This window comes from Syngnathus floridae, chromosome 8, assembly GCF_059516105.1.
Source record: "Syngnathus floridae isolate MCC-2025c chromosome 8, RoL_Sflo_1.0, whole genome shotgun sequence".
Lineage (NCBI taxonomy): Eukaryota > Metazoa > Chordata > Actinopteri > Syngnathiformes > Syngnathidae > Syngnathus > Syngnathus floridae.
In genome coordinates, this window is record NC_142420.1 from 9,713,423 (window position 1) to 9,736,691 (window position 23,269).

The following is a 23,269-nucleotide window of genomic DNA, read 5'->3' on the forward strand; positions in this document are numbered from 1 at the left end:
ACATGTCAGACAGTAAGGTCGACTGGAAGAGATGCGGCATGTAATTAAGAGCAAGAAGATAGAGGCGGAATAGTAATAGTCCCGCAACAGCCATTGTTCCGACAGAGGAGACGATATATTGCGTGCCTGTAAGTAGGTGGACACTGTTTCCATGTGGTGCTGCTCTGTGAGTGGACGGATGGACAGACGGACGGACGGACGGACGGATGGATGGATGTTTCGTTGCCAAGTGTCCCAATACTTTTGCTTAAACAGTGCCACTGCCTGCTGGTTGCTGTCAGCTCCCATCACATTTCAAAGAAGCAAATATACAAGTGGCAAAGCACTGACACGCAAAAAGATTAAAATTCAGAAGTGAGGCGTTACTGGATCTTTGAGGGGTAAATGAAGATAAACAATGCTGCATACCAGACTTTGGAAGTTTTTGTTCCACATCCCACACAGTCCTGAAATAAACACTACACATTGTTGGTGAAAGACAAAAGAGACCAACAAATTGTGTCTTTCTGCATAATGTTTGAGAAGCAGGAGAGTCAAAGCAGGAGAAAAACACGACGCCAAAAGTAACCGGTGACGACGAATATTTATCGAGTTGATTAGAAGCCAAGCGACAAGAGCGATGTTTATGAAGCGGTGCTCGGAAAAAGATGCGTTCATAAGCACATGCTTGAAATTAAACTCTGACAGCATCATCTGTGGGGACTACTAAAGGCACTAAATGGCCATCTTGAGAATCCACCTTGGCGTGCATAGCTCAAAACAAGACAGTGATTTTCTGCTCTCTTGAGTTCACTTCCTAATGCGGAAACAATTGTCTTGGAGCGACCCTTGATTTAACATTGACTTTATGGGCTCCATTGTTGGATCAACCTGCTTCAGACTGCAGGAAAAACATCGTCATGCACCTTGCATGCCAATACTGAGTCACTCTGAAAACATTCCACCTGCAGGAAACACCTGCTAATATATCACAAACTGTTTTATTCTCCTTTTTATATGGAATAAAACTAGCACCTTGCACTTTTTTGGACATGCATGATAAAACTAACTGATCCCCTGGATACACTGCAGACAATCTGGATTTCTTCAACTACTGAGCTCATGAAAGTGTCTTTTTTTTAAAGGACCATGAGCACAAATTCACACTCAAAGTCCAACTATGCCAAGTGAGATGAAAGATACAAGGATAACACATATTATTCAGTAGATGAGTCATCTGCAGTTCACTCGTGCGCATTACACTTGTGCCTCCTGCTGCCTGCATGGGATCGTGTTACCAGGTAAGTTTCTGATGCTTCCCTATCATCAGACAATCAGTGATGCAATATGTGAACCCATACAAGAAAAGCAAAGAGCAACTAAGTCATCCTCGGTTTTATAGCTACAAATCACCAGAGATAATCGGGATAGAATCTTGGAAAGATATCTGCACAATGTATCCAGTGTTCACCCGGTGATGCACTGCAGCAGGAGAGACAGCAGCGCTGTTGTCATTGTTGTCACATCAGAATGGAAAACAAGTAGTATCAAGGAAGTGCAAGATCCGATCAATTGGAAAAGTGCAGAGAAAAAGTGAGAAGATGAGCTACCTTTACAGGAGAGCTCCGGGTAGCGACGGGCAGTTCTCTCACGGCATTGCCCGGAGGAGACGCCGATATCCCAGCTGCGCAGATCTGCAGCGAGCCCCCGGCCATGGGCTGCCTGCTGCCCGCTCCAGCTCCGCCTCGCTGAGGCCGCTGTTTAATGCCGTCCAGGAGGCGAACGAGCAGGATGTTCGCCGGGAGATCATCCACTCCGCAGTCCACCAGGATGCGACACTCCGGGCAACGCAGCTCGTTCCGGGAGCTGACGATGTTCTCCAGGCAACGGCGGCAGAAGGTGTGCTGACACGGCAGCACCTTGGCCGTGGTGTCCAGGCGCTCCAGGCACACCGAGCACTCCAAGAGATCCAGTAACGACGAAGACTCGTCCATGTCGGCGGAGAGGGTGATCATCTGGGCTTCAGGCTCCGTGGAGACGCGGCGGCGGCGGCGGGTGCTGCTGCTGCTGCTGCTGCTCCTGCTGCTGGTTCTTGTGACGGAGGAACGGACCTCGAGCACAGAACATTCTGGGAGGCGAGCAGACGGGAAGCAGTCGAGGGACGCCCCGCGTGCGTCGTCGTGCACTTTCGCCTCCAGTGTGTCTGTGCGCCTCCCCCGCCGTGTGTCCGTCCGCTTTTGTGTGCGCGCGATCCGATCGTGTTTCTCGCGGCTGTGCTGGAGGCGCTGAGGTCACGCTCTCATCGCCATCCTCATCCTCGTCATCATCACTTATCGCAATCGTGGCGCGTGCGCACAGTCAAATTGATTAAGAACACACAGACCAGACAACTTGTCAATCAACATAATCGGCCATATGACTAAGCAAGAGCTAATAAGTGAAGTAATTACGACAATAAGTCGCACTGGGTAGGCGAGGAAAAAAATAATCTTTTTCCCCCTCAAATAAAAAATAGCTCACCCTTAATCTGTTCATAAGTGGAGCTTAGTGTGTTTATCGTTGTGGTTTAACTTGACTGTGCCGTAAAAGTGCACTCATATTATGTTTTTTGCGTTTTACCTGCAGCCTTCGATCCAGATCCTAAATTGTCGACTATACAATATTCACTTTTGCCTCTCGAATGATGGTCATCAATGCAAAAGATCATTATTTGTTTTCTGTCTTTTTTTAAGTACTTTTTATTATTACCGGAGCTTGTGTACCTGCAAAGCGGCAACTAACATCACGAGTAAAACTTGTCTTTTAGTGCCCTCTAGCGGTTATAAGTAGAATTTGTGTTGTTTATTTATAAAAGTGTGATTCCGTCCCAAATCCTTGGTACTCCTGGATATTTACTACATTCTCATCCACTCCTTTTTTTTAAATTATGCAGTTGCACTATTTTTTTTAAGAGTTTATTTAGACAGCTTGCAGTATTATTACTGCCGCCTGCTAACACAACATTGGAAGCCATATGGAGTTGAGTGTTATCAGCCGTGAATGCGGGCGGGCCTACGTTAACCGTCCACCTGTTGAGACCTGCGCCACTCTTGCAATCATTCAGCGCCAGAGGGATCAGGAGTGAATGCGCTAGTTCGTCCCCGTGTCAGTATGCGACTTTGCACGGTGAGTGGCAGGGCGGTGTTAGGGGGGGCGGGGGGGGGTATGGGGTAATTGCCACCCACAATGAAAATGCTCATGAAGAAAATGCCAAGGCACAATTTTATTACACAAGAGTACTAATAATATATGTAAATGATAACTGATCCAATTAGAAGTTGCATAAGTGTACACACCCACTTAAAACTGGGGGATTCAGCGGTGTTCAGAATTAACAACTCACACTCAAACGTGTTAAATGAGAGTCAACACACAGGTGTCCGTATTGAGGTGGCCACTGACTGTATATAAAGAGGGGGTTTAGTTCATATATTGGTGCTAAAATGAAATTCTGATTGAACTGCAATGAGACTGTCTGGTAGTAAAACGAAGGTCAAGTACTTGAAATCGGGGTCCCGCTGCATAATGTCCACGGGGACCTGGCATTTCTTCAAGCTCTATTTACAGCCCGTAGCAAGACTGTGGAATATTGCAATGCCACAGCGGCTCATCTAAAGCGAATGTCAGTCTGATGTTGTCAAGGCCTGATTTAAAGGCCTCGCTCACGAGTGCTGGCAACAAGCCACTCTTCATCTCTCCCAGTCTTTATCATTGTCACCCAGGTCTTGCGCTCGGCGTGTTTTATCCGATTCATATACATTCCCGCTGCTGATAATTGAGATTTAAAGGTAGAGTGAGAAGTGCTGGAGAGTGATTATTGGATGAAAATCCCTCTCAATCCCTTTTAAGCAGAAGCTAAGAGTGATAAGAAGCTATTTTGGAGCTGCAGTGGTAAAACCAAGGCAATTAAATTGTCTGTTAAGGAGGCTAACATAGCTACGGTCATGAAGTCGTAAAAAGGTTGAATTTGCAAACAACCTAAAGTTTGAAAATTGCTATCCTCACCTGACTTAAGCAAAGTCTGTTTTTCCCTCCATACTGAAATGAGCAACAATTTATTGTGCTTTTATGTCACATATTGTTTACATGGTAAGCTACATGTGTGTACTTGTATCTTTGTTCCCTCATCAGCCAGTGGCCTTGGCTCATGCAAAAATAGGTTAGCTGATGCAGCAGTTACCATGGAAACAGGGTCTTTTCTTTTTACCCCCTCTTTGTAATGGACTTGTTAGTAAATGTGTGAAAATGAGTATTGGCTGACGGGAGTGCTGAGAGGTCAAAGAAAGTTTGGAGATTTATATATATACTTTTTTTAAGTGTTGGCTAAGAATATAGAAAATACTTGCCCCATAGATGAGGTACGGAAGGATGGAGACTTTTTTTATTTTACTCCTTTTGCCGACATGTTTTCATATCATCAATTTGTAGCTTCATTATTTTTAATGTTGCTTCATTATAGATTAAAACGCCGTTTAAGCATCCCTCATCCTTTCATATTTAATCTTTTTGTGCTGCACTGTGGCTCATTTATTTCTTACTCCAACCCGTCATACTGAATCAGGATTTGTGGCGGTGTAGTGTACATTTGTTGTCACATTACTCTTGTTGTTTATCATATCCTCATCCTGTATTTAATCTAATCTCTTCCGCTCTCCTCTTTTTTTTCTCTCTACAGAGAAAGCCCCTGACTCAACATAAATGACATGTTGAAAAAGGATGTGAAAAAGAAAGAAGCTTCTAATAGGTTAGTAAGTGAGGGATGCTGATTGAAAGAGTGAATGACCACCAAAGGGTAAAGATAAGAAGTGAGGAGACGAGACTGTGGTCAGAGAGAAACACAAGGAAATGGGGGAAGCGTAAAGTAATTAGAGGACCCTGAGTTTTCAAAGAAGCTTTTATCTCATCTTTCCTGTGGCAGGGGAGACAGCAGTGGCAGAGAGGAAGGAAGGAAGGAAGGGAGGTCAAGACGGGGCTTCGGTCTTTTTCAGACAACCAACATCACCCACGAGTGTCTATGCATTGAGTCTTGTGCAGAAAGATTCAGCGGTGGACATAAAATGATGACGAGGCATTTTTTTCTTTATTTGTCTATACTAAAAACAGTGGCGATGTCTTAGACCTTGGCGGAGCTAGATGGGGGGGCTGCGGGGGCACTGAATCCCCCCAAAATATACTTGGATCCCAGACCAGATTGCTGACTTTTGTTTTTTTCCCAGAATATTTTTTTTTACCCTTACCACTAAGGGAACATACAATGAATCTTAATCAGCATTTTTTTTTTGGGGGGGGGGGGATAATTATTTGTATAGTAAAAAGCGCAACATTTAATACTGTGATGCTGGCACTCAAGTCATCAATTTAAATCTCATTATTATTCAGAAATCCAAGCTTCATGTTGAAACCTGAACTGGAGGAGCAAAAGTGGTAAAATTAGTATGGGGCAGTTTTTTTTTTTTTACTGCTACTACCTATTTATGGACGCTAGAGGGCACAGTCGAGTCAGGACCTGCATCCACCCTCCTTCCATGCCAGGAGTTTACCTGCTCTGATCTGTCACAGGGCGGAGAAACTTTCCACTTTTCCCCATTAAGGAGGAGCCTGCAGACACGCAAAAAGTGGATGCGGAGAGTCATGTTCACTTGTGTGGACTGAGACCTTCATAGTCAGACTGTCAGTGATGCTAATTCCAGGTTGATCCTGCTCAAGGTGGACCAGGACTGCCAGCTGAAGAGCAACATCCACTGGTGTGCCTTCCACTTACCTCCGAAGATCATCGCAGGTAAGATCTCAAAGCAGCTGTGGAATGCTTGGACAGATTTCTACAAGATTTGGGAGAAATTCCTAAGCAGTCTTCATTCATTACTTGGCTTTCATTTTTACTTGAATCCAAATAAATCCTTGTCACGTTTGTATGTTTAGTTTTGATTAGCGAATCGCTCCATCAATGAGATAACATTGTTGTATTTGACTGGTGGGCCAGCGCTAGCCAAGCACGTGTAATGCAGATGTAAAGTTTGCCTGCTAAGTGCTTCACGCTGTGCAAAGTTTGCTTTATTAGCATGCATGACAGGCACATCCTCAAACAGACTGAATGCATGAAAGCTGCGTGTTGGTGCAAAGATTTCAGCCTAAGGTTACAAACAATTTACTGTGCTTCATCTGTTCTGCTCTGCTTTGTAAGAAGGTCGTCTTTATCTTGTTGTGAGTGGACTTATTTCCTAATTAATTTAGTAACACCATCCCACGGGAGAGTGCTTAAAGGATTTTTTTTGGAGGGGGGGCTATGTGTGAGGTTGTGAGCAAGCACACCTTCCGCCTGTCTGCATAATTGTTTTCATGGTGCCGCCTGACTGTCCCGGGGCCCTCAGGGGAAGTCCTGCCCGCAGACAGGCAGCTCGGCAGCTCGGCCCGGTTGGGGACAAGCCGGGTCCTGCCGAGCTTCTGAAGTCTGCTGGCTGACTTTGAACTGCAGCTGCTGGAGGTGGAAATCTATCTGTCTCAACACACATACACTTCTTCATACCCCTACAAGACCCCAAAGCCGCCCCTCTTGCCGTCAAGACTTTCATGTTCACAGGTAGAGGAAGCCGCAAGAGGACGGGGATGTAATCTTCAAAAGATGTAAAGATATCTTTTGAGGATTGAAGGTGGAGTGAGAGAGAGCAAGAAAAAAAAGTCTGAATTGAATCTAGTTTAGCCATTTCAGCACCATGTTGCTTTACACTAAATCCATATCAACCCTGTTGAGTGGATCCGTGTGTTTCCCTGTAGTAGCGAGGTGATTTATGTACAAATGTCAGATTTGATTCACATCCAAAACACATAAGCACAGGGAAATTTATAGAGTTCCAGGGGCCCATTTATTCATTATATATATATTCTTTATATTTTTTATATATATATATATATATATATATATATATATATATATATAAAAATATACATATATATATTTATTTATTTATTTATATATTTTATATTTTTATTTATTTATTTATTTATTTATTTATTTATTATTTTTTATATTTATTTATTATATTTTAAAGTCAAACAACAGATTGTGACTGATGACGTGATTGGAAATTCCAATTCAAAGCAAACTGGTGTAATAATGAAGACATCACAAAGATGTCACGCCACTTCCAAAAAAGATTCTTAGTAAAAATAGTGCTTTGGTATTCATGTCCTTGCTGATTGAAAAATACTACACGGATCTGTAGCAAATTATGAGGCCATGATGCACTCCTGCATTACGTTTGCTCAAATTGGCTAGTTTTCATCTAATTACACTGATAAATAAAATACAGACCCATTCCGCCTGAGAAAAAAACAAAACAAACAGTGACATGTTGCAAAGGAGCCACCAGATTATTGGCACAAGGCGAGTTCTTGGAGTGGGTTGACCGCAGCTGTAGAGCCTCAAGCGTGGGATGATTTATTGAAGGCAATTGGCGAGAGTGAAGTCACCCGTGAACCATGTTGCTTTACTCATCCGATTCTTATGTAGCCTTGCAGCATAGATGATGGCATGCTTTTTTTTTTTTTTTTTTTTTACTCCTTTTGTCTCAGGAGAGAAAGCAACATTAGGTGAGAAGAAGGAAGGCAAACCATTGCCAGCTGTTGGCATGAAACTTTCCGATGATGATTTCCTCTGATTTGAGTTTGGAGGAATTCCTTGACCCCCCAAACGCTTCCATCCATCATGTCATCATGCATCGCATTTATGCAACCGCAGGGAAGGCTCTCATAGTGCTCGGATCTGTCAAAGAAACTTGTTTACTCTTGACTAGAAGGTCATTCATAACCTATGTCAGGTATTCTTGTCAGCACCTCTCAATAAATCCACCCACTTACTTCAGACGCAAGATCTGTGAGGAAGTGTGCCTCATGCATTCTTAAATGATCCAATTTTTTTTTTTTTTAGACAGACAAAAAATGCTTTAGCTGCACGGTCCAATAAGGAATACAAATACATTCCAGGCTACAGATGAAGCTTTCCCTTTAGAGGCACGACAAAATAAACAAGTCAGAGGGACAAGATGGAGACATTGTGGCTCAGCCAGTCGAAAAAGAGCCAAACAAGGTATTAGGAAGAGGAGGCGATGAAAGACATCACCAGCAGGCAAACCATCAAAGAGGAAAGACTTTTGACTGTGTGTATGTGTGTGTGGCTTCTTTTTATGTGCGTTTGTTTTCACTCTGCAAGCGAGTGGGAAGCTGCCACTTAGTCTGTAATTAAAGCAATCAAAAGATGAAAAGAGATGAGGAAATGCGTACACACATGCATACATTATACACACATCACAGATATGAGATGGCGTTATTTACGCAGAGGTAGGTCGAGTAGACAAAAAATGTACTCAAGTAAGGATACGGATACTTGAGAATAATATGGCTCAAGGAAAAGTAAGCAGTCCTGCGAAAAATTATCAACTCATTCACAACCAATGACGGCAATACACGTCAAAGATCAAATTTTCCGAAACTAATTTTCCAGCTTATTTTCATTGCGTTCATGTTCTTCCATATGTGTGTGACAGTTATGTTATGTTATGTTATGTTATGTTATGTTATGTTATGTTATGTTATGTTATGTTATGTTATGTTATGTTATTATGTTATGTTATGACCCAGTGCCTTATTTTTTTTCAATATGAAAAGTGATACATTTTATGACCGTTTTGAAATATGGCCTGTAAGGAAAAATTGCTTCAACAAACCAATCAGAGATCAATCAGCGTTCCGCATTATTTCAATCGACCTCGAACCTTTGAGCCGTCCTAATTGTGCAGCACGTTAATGTCCAAACATAATTTTTCAGTGGCATGTGTGTAAAGCGATATTTTGCAAGTAAACGAGGTCCAGCTGTCGTTTGACATTTGCTTCTTCACGCAAAGTTGGAAATCACTTCACTTGTGTTTATTTCCACGTCCGGCTAAGACGTTGATGATGTCGCTAATGACCTGTGTTGGGCCTCATTTAGACTTCTCTGGTCTTTCTCTGTAGAGAAACGTTGTGTCAGAAGGAAAATGAATGCTAGAAATACAATTCTGTCGCCAAAGAAAAAAAAATGAAGCTTCTCGGTCGGAATATGCTTCCAATTCCTATAATCATACCCGACCATAAAATAAACTCGATTATAATGACAATCATTACCTACAATGACCCAGTTGTTAAAACCCACTTTAGGTCCAAAGGTGAAAGCATTTGGCGTTTTGAGTGACAGCCTTTTATTTACTCTGTTGAGCTGCCTCCCACACGCTGGAGACAAAATGCCAGCAGCTCATGGGCGGCTAATGAAAATTTAGTAACATGGATTTTATTCAACTGAATCACCGTTCATCATCACTGTTGACTATATGTTGACTCTACATTGTAGAGCAAAGAAGTCAATTCAAGTAAACGGAATCAGTTGTCTCTCTTCTCAGCCCACTTAACGTAAAGTCGATTTATATCGTTGATTTATTCTCTGCTGTAAAAAATTGCGCACAAGATTGACTGACGTTAATTCGAGCACATGTTGCGCAGATGTTAAGGCACAGTGATGAGGAAAGTTGGAACTATGATGTGAAAAAAAAATCTGGAAATGATTGACAATAGATGGAGAAACTCATCAAATTATAATGTTAAGTCCCAATAACCTTTTATTTTTATGTCAAGGCTCCAAAGGCGGAAGACTTGATTTACAGCATGTGCTTATTTCACAGGGGGAAAAAAAACATAACATATAATTAAATTTGATGGGTTTGAGTCATGGTTTTTAGAAATTAAGTTAATTGTCTGTTTTCTGGCAACACAAATCTGTGGCAGATATGGAGAACTGATTTATGCTCAAAGCAGCAGTTTGAAGGACAAAAGTGGCTGGCAGGTTCCTGATTTTGCCAATCTGGTAATCATTGACGAGTCATCATCAGTCATCATCGCAACCAAACTTACTGCTATTATCGTTTCAAGAAAAAATGTCATGTAAGGCTACTTCATGGATGCATGACATGAAAAAAGCAAAAAAATGACAAGGGAAAACAATTTCATTAGGAGACAGGAGGTCCAAATTTATTTTCCATGTGCTGTAAATTGAGTTGTCATAGGAAATCTGGAGATCAAAACCAAACTTTGTTCTAGTTTTAGAGAGGTCCATGTGTCATGCATAACCTGCACGCTGAGAGTAAAAAGCCTAAAGATCTTAAACCCCGAGTTATGCTTTTGTTTTGAAAAAGAAGACTTTCACCAAATTCAATTACTTAACTCATCAGGACTAGAATGTTTCTTCTCCCAAAATAGTCATCAAAACAAACCTTTCTGGGTATTAATAAAGACCGGCAAGTTAAGGGAGTTTATTTTGTTTAGTTATCATGTTGTGGCTGTTATCTGTTTGAGAGACAAAATCCAGATGAGTGACTAATCAATATGTGCCTTATTAAATAGCTACAAAAAATTCAATCAAAGGTCATTCTTTATCCAGCACTTTAAATCGACACATTTAACTTCACCTTTCACACCACCTAAATTTGACTGAGGCCACAAAATTCTGCCAAGACTACCTGGTAATGACACACCAAAAAAACAACAACAAAAAAAACAGAGGAGATACTTAGAGAAGATTATGCGATCGTTAGAAGATGAATAACCTCGGGGCCTGACTTTCATCCCAGACCTGCCTCGACACACAAAGATAAGATTTGAGGGGGGGTTGAAAGAAGTAGTAAGGCTTGTCAAAAGACACAGAGTCTTCAAACGCATTGCTCTTACTGTATGTGTGTGTGTGTGTGTGTGTTAGATGAAGTCAATGATTTGCCTTGAGGGTCTTCATATACATTTGGCAGTTCTTCATTTCCTGCTATCCAGCCTTTTATCTCATCAGCAACACACACATGCAGACATACCGGTTGTGGCCTGACCACAACGACTGTCCTCAAAGACCAATTTATGGGTTATATATTGTATGCATGTGTGTGTATATATGTGTGTGGGTAGGCAGTGATTACGCAAGATCAAGCCCAGCGGCTAAGGGGAATTAGCCATCATTGAGGTTAAGAATGTTTTCTTCACCAAGAGTGAAATCTATCTAGCCTTGAGGCTAATGGAAGGCAAAGTCTTACTTTTGTGTTCATGTGTCAAGAGTCGAAACGTTGGCTGTTGCGGTCTTGTTGTCCAAGTGCGGCGAATGGCTAAATTAGAAGCATTATCATAACGCGCTGAGCGCTATTAAAGAAGAAACAGCGCTTAGATAATGCAGTGCATTTAGTCTTGCTGTCATGAAGGCGCCACTTTGCTAGCTACTGCACATATGCGCAACATGTGGCTTGTCAGACAGACGCCACTATTCAAACTTTGTTTGTTTTAACCTTGATAAAAAGGCATTTTGGATGTGTACTGATGCGATGCCCGAAGGAATAGAATGTTTTAAACAGAGAAGATGTAAGCTATAAAGGGATTAGCGTGTTTTTTTGGCTATGTGTTACTAATTCCAATTTAAAGTTGTTGTTAGCTAGATAGGAAATGCGTGTTTGGGAAAATGATGATAAATACACAGCAAGGTTTGAAAAATGTGATAAGTCAAACAGAATGTGATTTATTTACAACTCTTGAGAAAAACTCTTTTTGATCAACACGACTTCGTATAGTTGCCTTTTATGTTTTGAAGCACGTTTACGTTTTCCTCACGGTAGCATGAATCACGTTTTGACCTGTCGGGTCAAAAGTGTATGACAAAGCAACCCCACTATAAATATTATTTTCAGCCTAGTCATTAATTGTGTATGGCCATCATGTTAAACGACGAACAAACAAAAAAAGTTTGGAGCAAAGGTTAGCCAACGGTGACGCGTGCTAGCAAATATGAGCCGGAGCAGCGCCATGGGCTGTTTTGCTACTATCATTACATGTTTATTGGCAATGATGTGATAGTTGCGCTTCACTCAAATCATCTGGGCCACACACTACGTCCCCCACCGCATAAACTCACCCAAAGCGAGAAGGATGTTGCAATGTTTGCATTTATATATTTACGATTTTTTTTTTTTTCCAAAATGTCTTCCAGGAATTGAGCGCAAACATGCTGCAGAAGAGAGGAAGAACAAAATCCATCTTGGTGTCCTCAATTTTAGTAAGTGTTATGCATTTATTTGACTTTCTACATCATTTTTGTAACTTTATTCAACAACAGTGCTTATATAAAGTAAAATATTTTATTCATCTGGAATTTGTGTGCTATCCCAAAACTCTCAGTGTGCGAGGAGTTATAAAAATCCTCAAAGAAACTCATTCGCATTTATTCACATCTGCTCTCTGGGAACAAAACCACAATTATGTTTTACAACATATCACAGTTTGCTAATACTTCTGTGTAACCAGATGAAATTATTCTGCACACAAAGGATGGGCATAAAACGGGTTGGATGAGTACCAGAGTCTGTGTGACGCCAAGTTACGTACGACTAATCATTAGCATATGCTACACATTTTTGTAAGCGGATAAAATCTGGTTGAAGGTCACCATGTATTGTTGTATTTTCTATTTTCATAAGTTTGGGGACTTGAGTATTGTAATTTCTGCCATATCATGTGTATTGGTATGACCGGCACCCAAATGTCCCTAATTTCTAATCTCGTTTGTGTGTCTGTAGGTGTGTTGTATGCTGGCGAGTGCAGAGTATTCCAGCTGTGGCGAGTACGAGTTCTTGAACCAGACCAGCAACAGCTGTCAGGCATGCCCTCAGTGCCAGCCAGGACAGGAGCCGCACATGGTGAGATATTCGGAAATATAAGAGTAGTGCGTAAACATCATCCCACTCCAAAATGGAGTCATCCAAAAATAATTTGATACTTACATTTTTTCCATCTCGACTCATGTGACATGATGTCTTGGAAGAAATGTGAGACCACCCACCATGTTGGCACGCATTTGCGGCTTAATTCAAATTAACAGTTCTTGTAAGTGCTTTTAGTGACATTGATGGGAAAGGTATGCGTCAAGGTCTGTCTGTCAGTCCACAAAGGCCAAAGAAAACCAAAGCAAAAAAAAAAATAGCTTGCCAAGTCGGCTCTCACAAAATAGTTCGACTCTTGGGAGACAACAACATCCTTCCTTTTGAAGCTGAATTAATTACTATTATTAACTTCCTTCCTCGTTTAGTGCCTTAATCCATTAAGCACACTGTTCTCACTGTACTCATTTCTCCTTTCCCCAATGAGCAGGTCGGCTCGATCTCGATTCTCACCGAGACTAATGCAGTCAGTTTTCAGCCGAAGACAGCCAGATTAGAAAGAACCGAGGATCAATCAGTCAAGCGTCGCCGTTGCACTTTCACCCGCCTGTCTGATCCCCACGGAGCCTCTAATTCATGCTCTCAAGTGTGTGTTCAGTCACGGTGTTACCGCAGGGTGCATCCTCACGCTGACTTCAGAGTGTCTGCACACGCACGCACACACATCACAGGAAGATGAAGACGTTCAAGTCCCTCGCTTTTAATTTTTTTCATCCAGACTTTGACAAATGCAGCAGGTTATATTGTTTGTGTTGCTCAAGAGATACAACATTAGGTATAACTGCAGTAGATTCAATACAAGAGCAATAGCAGAAGACTAAACCAAAACCAAAAAGTTATTATTGTTAATCATGCACGTGTTTTAGAGTATGTCACCTTAAAAAAAACAAAGCATTCAGTAAATCAAAGTGACAGGATTGTGCCGTGGGCCCGACACTGTTTTATGTATGAAGCACGAAGGTCAACGAGGAGGTGAGCCTCATGAGTTTCCTCCAAGAGTTGATCCCCTCTAGCCTCAGGCTAGTGACATCAAGTACGAGACATGACCGATCCGAGCAAACTGTACAGCGGTACTTTGAGTTAAAAATGTTCCAATTTATAAGATGGCACCAAAGAAGTATTTTTTTTAAATATTTGTACATCTTATTTTATATTTTCATATAATAACAGAGGATTTCCCCCAAAATTAAGCAAATAGTGACAATTTATAATTTATATTATATTATATTATATTATATTTTGTAGACGTGCGGCTACGGCGTGAAGGATGAAGACTTCTCCTGTGTACCATGTCCACATGGGAAGTACTCCAAAGGCAAATATGAGATCTGCAGACGACATAAAGACTGCGACGCCCTCTACAAAGCCACAGTGCGCACAGTGGGAACGTCAGACAGCGATGCGGAGTGCGGGCCCTGTTTGCCAGGGTAAAATAACACACTGATACACAAACACAAAAGAGAATGTGATGCAAGCTTTTGCAACTTTTTTGAAAATAACATGAATATGAGAGCATCATGGAAAGACAAAAAACTGATTTTCGATATGTTTATTGAGAAAAATCGAGTTATATGCATTGTTTCTCTCTCTAATGTGATCCAGGATTGTGCTCTTATACTGCATTCTATTGTTCAAATATTTACCATAAATTCTGAGGTCTAGAGCTTCATTCCTTATAAGCAGTAATTTTAAACTTATCATTTTTACATTCAGTACAATCCCATTTAAACATATAACTAATGGTTTCGGTCATTCAAAAACTCCTTGTTGTCTCCTTGTCTTCATTTTCAACTCAAACTTGTAGCGAGCCAAGTTTAGTGCCTGCGGGCCAAATTTCATCATCTGACAGGTCTTTATTTTTTATTTTTTTATTTTTTATTTTTTATATATATACTGTCTCCCCAAAAATATTCCAAACCGCTCATTTACCTTCTTCTTGAGAGATCGTCTTTCAAAGCTGATTTTACATCTCCTGACAGTGTGTTTTGTATTTCATGCAGGTATTATATGCTGGAGACCAGACCCAGAAATCTCTATGGGATGGTTTGTCACTCCTGCCAGAACGCGCCACCTAACACCAAAGAATGTAAGAACCAAAATTTACCTTTAACCATCATGTTTTTGAATTTTTACTTTTCATAGTTCATGTAAACCCAATTTGTATAATGACTGTGCATACATAAGTCAAAATATTAGAAACACCGTCGGAAAAACATGAAAGAATTGATTATTCCTCCCACCCTTAAAACACGCACATACTTGTCTTGTATCTGCAAATTAGCGTCGCGTACACGTTTGCGCAATTAAAACGTCAGGGAGTTTAAGAAAGACGATTAGCATGTTGGCACTTGCATTACACATTTTTGTGCTGTGTTAATTTCAGATCATTATGATACATTAAAAATCATTGGGAAAAAAATTATGGAATAACACATTTAGTGTCGTTTGTGTATTTGTGTCACAGGTATGCAGAACAATGTGCCAGTGCAAAAACCTCAATCGGATCCTGGCAGCACCACCGTGTTCCCTCATCTTCAAAAAGGTACACACAAACACGCACATACACGAATACACACAGAAAAGCATGAATGTATTTTGTCTTCATCGTCTCAGATCCAACAGGACAAGGTCACCTAGCGACGGCTCTCATTATCGCCATGTCAACCATCTTCGTCATGGCCATCGCTATTGTTCTTATCATCATGTTTTACATTCTGAAGGCCAAGCCAAACAGCCAAGGTGAGCATGTGTAAAACAAACACACACACAAATAAGCATGTAGGTTGTGACCCGTTTCACGTTTATCTGTTTGCAGCATGCTGTCATGGCCAAGTGAAATCAGTTGACACACCGACCAATAAACAAGAGGACAAGAAAGACATCCCTGGTAGGAATTGAAAATATAAGCGAACAACAGTGTTCAAAGTTTCTGTAAACTTTATTCACATGTGAAACCATTTTTTTAAAAGAATAGCTTGCAAAATACACAACAATTGCTGTTCCAATTGAATCAAAATGAAAATCATACGTTTGCGTAATGACAGTGCAAGCAGCATCCTGATTGCTGCAAGACAGACTATAATCACTATACACTTCACTGGTTTCTTTTATATCAAACAAATTGTTTTAGGTTATTCACCTGACATGTTTCGGCGGTTTCTTCCGCCTTCATCAGAGTGTCACAGATGTGATAGTGACGCATCTTTATCAGCTGATGGATGAAGGCGTGGCTCACCTGTCAGATTTGACAGGTGAGCCACGCCCTCTGCTGTCCATTCACCTCTCCAGAATGCTGTTCCAGGTTGTAGAGAGCATATAGGCTCCCTCATCCCTGTTGATGGTTCTCGGGCCCCGCTTGCGGATCTCAATGGCCTCCCTGATCCAACGCTGATGTTTATTTTCTTCAGTGCGGATGACTCTGGCCTTTTCTCATCGCACAAAAGAAGGCACAACCGGACGACACACATATCAACGATAAATGGATTCACAATATGTCACGCCACAAACTCACCCAGGCAGAACGCAGCATACTAGCAAAAGGACTCAACTACGCAATCACACCCAAAAACATACCCGTCGATGATTTCATCTTAGCCACGGAGTTAGCATGCGAAAAAATACATAACCCAGGACAAAAAGCAGCACTACGCAATGAAGTTGCAGGTATTTTAAAAACGGCTAAATCACCACCCAGTAACATTACAAAACAGGAAGTAAACGCAATGATCACACTAGCAAAAAATAAAGACATTACAATCCTCCCAGCGGACAAAGGTAGAACAACAGTAATTATGGACACAGACACTTACGAAGAATCAATGCAACAGTTACTACAGGATGACACTTACGAAGTAGTACAAAAAGACCCAACAGAAGACAAGAAAAACAGACTCAAAGCATTACTCAAACCACTACTCATTGAAAATAAAATAAACAAACAGACATACAATCACTTAATACCCACAGCAAATATCATCCCCAGAATTTATGGCACACCAAAAATTCATAAACCAGGTACACCTCTCCGCCCCATCGTAGACAGCATAGGGTCAGTCACATACAACCTTTCAAAAGCACTCACAGAAATAATAAAACCACTACTAGGACTCACGGATCGACACTGCAAAAACTCGAAACAACTCGCTACAGAACTCACACACGTAAAGGTACAGAAAGATGAAATGCTCATATCACACGACGTCATTTCACTCTTCACAAAAACACCCACACATGCCACCATACACATAGTACATGACAGACTATCAGCAGACAGGACACTTAAGAAACGCACAAACCTAACAGCACAGGACATCACCCAACTACTCCACTTCATCGCCACCTCCACATACTTTCAATACAGAAACACAATTTACAGGCAAAAAGAGGGATTCCCCATGGGAGACCCTCTTTCTGCCATCATGTGCAATTTTTTCATGGAAGATCTGGAACAAAAGGCACTCTCAACAGCTCCGGACACATACAAACCCACGCTATGGAGACGCTACGTCGATGACATTCTAGAAAAAACAAAAACAGGACATACACAACACCTGACAGACCATCTCAACACCATAGACACCACCGGGAACATTAAATTCACCCATGAAGAAGAAACAGACCAAGCCATAGCCTTTCTAGACATCAACATACACCATACAAACAACGGAGACATAAAAATAAAAGTACACAGAAAACCCACACACACCGACCAATACCTCCTCTGGACATCAGAACATCCCACTATACATAAACTGTCAGTTGTCAGAACACTATATGAACGCACAACAATAATCACGGATCCGGAGGACGTAGCACAGGAAGAACAATACATACAACAGGCACTTAAAAAATGTCAGTATCCACAATGGGCAATAACCAAAGGTGCAGAACAGGTAAAAAACAAAGGATACAAAACACAGGGGAAAAGAAAGAAACAAACACGGAAACAAGAACCCAGTGGAATGGTGATTTTGCCGTATGTCAGAGGAATTACGGAACGCATCAAAAGAGCCATGAATAAACATAACATAACCACACCTATCAAACCACATACAACACTCCGTCGAATACTGGTCCACCCAAAAGACAAAGTCAACCCGGAAAACAAATGCAATTCCATATACGAAATTCCATGCAAATCATGCAATAAATCATACATTGGAGAGACAGGGAGGAACTTCATCACAAGAAAAATAGAACACAAGAAGGAGTGTGAGAAGGAGACGGCAACAAGACAAACAAGAGCAATAAAACTACAAGCAGAACAGGAGCACTACAAGTCAGCCATAACCGATCACTGTAAAAGAGAAAACCACATCATGAACTGGGAAAAGGCCAGAGTCATCCGCACTGAAGAAAATAAACATCAGCGTTGGATCAGGGAGGCCATTGAGATCCGCAAGCGGGGCCCGAGAACCATCAACAGGGATGAGGGAGCCTATATGCTCTCTACAACCTGGAACAGCATTCTGGAGAGGTGAATGGACAGCAGAGGGCGTGGCTCACCTGTCAAATCTGACAGGTGAGCCACGCCTTCATCCATCAGCTGATAAAGATGCGTCACTATCACATCTGTGACACTCTGATGAAGGCGGAAGAAACCGCCGAAACATGTCAGGTGAATAACCTAAAACAATTTGTTTGATATAAAAGAAACCAGTGAAGTGATTAAATAAGGAAAAACAAAATGAACTTAGTACAAGTATAATCACTATAATATACTATACGCTATAACTAAAATAAGAATTCCCACCTTTGCTTCCGTGACGGTAGATTCGCACACAGGCCTGCAAAAAAAGCTTTTGCAATCAAACACAGCTAATGATGGGTTATTCTAAATGTATTATCATATTATTATTTTTATTATTATCATTATTATGATTTTGATCATGATTATTATTATTGTGATGATGATTATTGTTATTATTATTTGTGCCAGTTAAAATTTAAATATAGTTTATTTTTATGACTCCAACTGTTTAAACGGATTGTGTTTACTGGGGCGAAACTTTTATACGTACATATCTTATAATACACATTTCAACGTCAAATTTCAAGTCAGTTCAACATGTGCGCTTTCATGGTAAAACATTCCGTTTGTTAGCGGTGCAAGTCTGAGTGTGTGTGTATGCGGGTGTGTGTGGGCTACAGTGTGATGAATACATCCTGGTGGAATGTGGAACCTGCCCAGATAAAGTCATGCATCCCTTAAGGCACCATTTCTGCTGACAATGATGCTCTGTTCTCCTTCATGTGCCGGTTAACCGTTCCTCAAAAGACTGTGGTCGAACAGGGCTGATTAAAAATAGACTTATTAATATGATGACTTAAAAGCACGGTAATTTAGAGACTTAATAATATAATAGCTAAAATTAAGGCAATTTAGTTGGCTACGATTCACAACAAAACATGTCGGTGCTTAAAGACGGGGTAATATCGTGTCGACACGGGCGAGACGCCGTAGCTGCAAGCTGTAGCTGTCACGTATATGGACTGAGATAATAAAGCTGTGAGATGAAAGTCATGGGTGCTTACACACGCACACACTTTTTACCGCATGTACGGTAATAGATAGAATCTTCAGCATTCCGATAACACCAAGCCTCACACTCATGCTAGCTTTTATTAGCCACGTTAAAAAGGCCACCCCAGCAACTAATATGAAACCACAAAGCCTCCAATTGCAACGCTTGCAGCCAGGATTGGGATTCACATAAGAGTCACTGTAATTATGGTGGTTTTTATAGACCACCACTCTAAAGTAGTGTATGGTCTGTGAAAATAAATTATCAGAGAGACTGCTGATTTTTTTAGTGTTCAACGAGCTCAAGTGTGCATTATTTAAGAAAAATGTCTTCTTCTCTTTCAGACAAGGTGGTGATCTATTCTGAAAAAGATGAGTTTGGCAAACTTCAGGCCTCACCTCAAATGGCAGTGAAAAGGTAGGAGACGTGTTTGGAATGAAATACTAATTCATTTTCATTTTCTGACATTATAGCCAATTTTAAGGTCAAGGAAAAACACAACGTAGTTGATTGACACATATATAAGCATTAATTTAGAAATAATCAATTGACTCAAAATGGCCTCCTGGGTGCATGTGTGCATGGGTGCACAATACAACAAAAAAACGTAATTTGATTCGACATGTGTTTCTAATTTAGCCACTACAGAACAAGTCTGTTCAGTAGTAATATTGTTGATGTTGGCAGAGGTACGCGACACCTCGTAAACACCCAGAGGTGAACAGTAGGGGGCGGGGTAGTTAGGGTGTTTTCTCAAATTGGCTTTTTTTTTATAAGTTGCCCAAGTTGCATGTCGTTGCACACGTGAATAACATGTAACTTCCCGCACGGCAGTGAAAACGACGCCTCGTCCGAGAACGAGCAGCTGTTGAGCCGCAGCATGGACAGCGACGAGGAGGCCACGTTGGAGAAGCAGGGCTTGGCAAACGCAAACAACCTGACGCTTCTCAACAATGCGGGGAATAAGCCGGACCTCTGCCTGCTCACTCTGGGCGCGCTGGACGCCGACCCAGTCCGCAACGGGACCGCCAACGTCGCCGCTAGCAGTCCCGCTCTCGACCACACGAACCACATCAGCAATGTGACCGCAATCAGCAAGAGCAATAAAAACCCAGGGGTAGGAATGTGGATCTTTGAAATATGGACTATACATATATGATTATAAACAGATCTTTGGATCATCTGGATCACATCATGTATTTTTTTTTCTACAACGCAGATGTTGCAGAGTCGCAGGAAAAAGATCTTGGATCTGTACGCTAAAGTGTGCAATGTGACAGACGGTACGTTACCCTCAGACAGATAAAAATGTTTAATTAAGAATCATAATAGTTTGGATTTTTTTGTCCCTTCAGGCTTGAGCCCCACAGAACTTCCCTTCGATTGCCTGGAGAAAGCCAGCCGCATGCTAAGCTCCTCCTACAGCAGCGAAGCCGCCGTGGTTAAAACATGGCGGCACCTAGCCGAGAGCTTCGGCCTGAAGCGCGACGAGATCGGCGGCATGAGCGACGGCTTGCAACTTTTCGAGCGGGTGAGCACGGCGGGATACAGCATCCCCGACCTGCTCACCCGCCTGGTGCAGATCGAGAGGCTGGATGCCGTCGAATCGTTGTGCTCGGACGTTCTGGGAGGCAACGAAGTGGCGGCCGCCGGAGGCCGACGGGGCATTAACAGTTTTCACAGCCAGTTGGCGTGCCCGTCACCGTGTCAGGCGTCTTCTCACCGCTGCGCCAGCGTCTAACACAAACGGATGCATCCAGAAATTAGACTGTACCTTCCCTCGTCACATGAAGAACATTAGTCGACCAAGAAGCTACATATCCAAAATAGTCGAATATGAATCTATCAATCGATTAGCAGTAGAGGAAGTCTTCCGTATATTTGCACAGCTCCACAATCAGTCCTTTCTCCAACGACTTCCTCTTCAGCAACCGTGCCAGAACCAACCTCCACCTCCCTCGTAACTTTTGCTTCCCTTTTTACCTCAATTATTGGGTGTGTAACTCCGCAGGGCCCCTAGTAGTCCAAGGTGTTGCGGTTTATACAGCGGGTGCTAAGTGCCTGTAAGTTCCACCGCCCAATTAAGCTTTTAAAGACCAGTAAAAGTCCAGTGGAAAAGTTGAAAAAAAAATACAGAGCCACAGCAGAAGTATGACTAACTGCCCCCCTGGAGTCGATAAGTTATTTTGGCCGCTGGTTTACACAGAAAGTTGAATGGCGTAAGAAAACAGTTACACAATGGCCTTGTTATTGTTTTAATTCGGTTTCGTAGCTCAATCCTGACACAGAATGCCCGTCCACCTATTGTTGAGTAAATCAGCAGCACAAGTTTCAGACTAGCAATAATTCCGTCAAGCAAAATAAATCCACGCACGTGTACAAACGAGCATGTATTCTTTAGCCACAGCAGTAAATACAAACCTCAAACTTTTAAATAGAGTGCCTTGTTAGAGCTACGCCACCTTGATGAAATCCAGTTTAATTCAAAACAGGGCTGAACATTTTTATTGTGCTGATTGCTGAGCTGGATGTCGGACTGGACAAAAGTGAAAGTTTTGAGACAGGACAAAAGCTTACTTTATTTTATCTGTCCTGAAGAGACGCAGAAGATTGATGGGATACCTCAGTAGCAGCAGCCGTGTAGCAACGTACGGAAAGACACTCCATATTGTCACACAACCAAAGTGTGACTGTATATATAACTTATTATTGTACATAATATTTACTTGAATAAAGATGTATGACAAAAAATGGTTTGATCCTTGACCAGTTAGACACTCCATTCAACATTTATTTTTTATTTGCATTGTCTCGCAAAGCAAGGGGACTAATGTTTTAGATATATAATATTATTCTACAGCTACCACATGTATACATTTTCAAGAAAATAAGATTAAAAAAACAGTTTATGGTGTTGAGCAATATTATATTGTGTTTTAATTTGGACAATAAAATAAAACCAACATGGATTTATTAAGATGGAGTGTTGTCAGTAACACACAAATGGAATTAAGCATTAATGTAGTCCAGAAATATTAATCAAAATGAATTGTCTTTTTAGAGATCTCATTAGATTATTCAGGTCACTAATAAAATTTCTCTTGAGTGTAAAACTACCCGGAGTTTGTGTTTTGTCTGGGTTTATTTCTTAGGTTTTGTTTTCTGGTTTTCTCTTGCTCTTAAGGGATTGTTGTTTCCGCCTGTGCTCCACAACCTGTTCTCCCTTCAAGCCTTTGCATCCCGTCCAGGTGTTTTGTGTTGTCTCATCAGGTTGCTTGTATTTATTTCCCAAGTTTCTCTCAGTCTCTGCCAGACTGTTCTCATGGCCATGTTGTTTTTTTCTTCTGTTTTTTTTTTATTTATTTTATTTTTTAAATACTGGTGTTTTTATGTTGTTTTGGTCTTTTGGAACTTTGATTAGATTTAGAGTTTTCCCTGAATTAGTACACCAGCTGCTTTTTGTCAATAGATTTTTTTTTTTTCAGTGCAACTTGCATCTCTACCTTGCTAATCTTGCCACAACCATGACAGAAAACTCTTTCCAGTCTGCACCATGTTCATCATAACTGGTGCCCCTATAATAATCTGTTGAGTCAGCACATATTGGTTTATTAACTTTGAAACGATGAAGACAAAATCACTTGGCACACTTTCTAGTTGATTCCCTCGACTTCTAAGTAGAGTTGATTAAATGTGACGCATTAACCAGCATATTCAGCAGAGGCACCTTTTGCCTGCAGCCTGTCTGCACAACAGCATGTGAGTATATTTTGAAATAAGTACAGATTTTGAAAATTGCTTGTCTATATTAAATATGCTTTTTTTTTTAATCATGTTTTTTCAATTAATTTAATTGCTTTGCCTGAGGTTGTGATGAGTCAGCGTGCAGAGCAACTGAACTTTCATTGCCTCAACTTAGAGTAGGCCAAGAGTCACAAACTCTGCGAGGGTATCGGGAGC

The 23,269-nt window shown here is 41.3% G+C and overlaps 2 protein-coding genes across 2 annotated transcripts in view; one reads left to right on the forward strand and one right to left on the reverse strand.

Annotated features, from left to right (window-relative positions):
- Positions 1-2,268, reverse strand: part of sh3rf3 (SH3 domain containing ring finger 3) — a 38,828-nt gene extending 36,560 nt beyond the window's left edge. Inside the window, exon 1 of the mRNA XM_088383285.1 lies at positions 1,590-2,268. Coding sequence (XP_088239411.1) covers positions 1,590-1,994 — 405 coding nt within the window. The 5' untranslated portion in view covers positions 1,995-2,268. The remainder of the gene's footprint in view (positions 1-1,589) is intronic.
- On the forward strand, positions 1,553-22,367 carry edar (ectodysplasin A receptor). Its single transcript, XM_088383287.1, has 14 exons — positions 1,553-3,144; positions 4,694-4,762; positions 5,709-5,797; positions 12,059-12,124; positions 12,645-12,764; positions 14,031-14,212; positions 14,786-14,871; positions 15,250-15,327; positions 15,399-15,524; positions 15,601-15,672; positions 19,654-19,726; positions 20,144-20,426; positions 20,529-20,592; positions 20,665-22,367. The coding sequence occupies exons 4-14, from the start codon at positions 12,074-12,076 to the stop codon at positions 21,048-21,050; spliced, it is 1,521 nt and encodes a 506-aa protein (XP_088239413.1). The 5' UTR covers positions 1,553-3,144; positions 4,694-4,762; positions 5,709-5,797; positions 12,059-12,073; the 3' UTR covers positions 21,051-22,367.
- Positions 22,368-23,269: the final 902 nt, after the last annotated feature.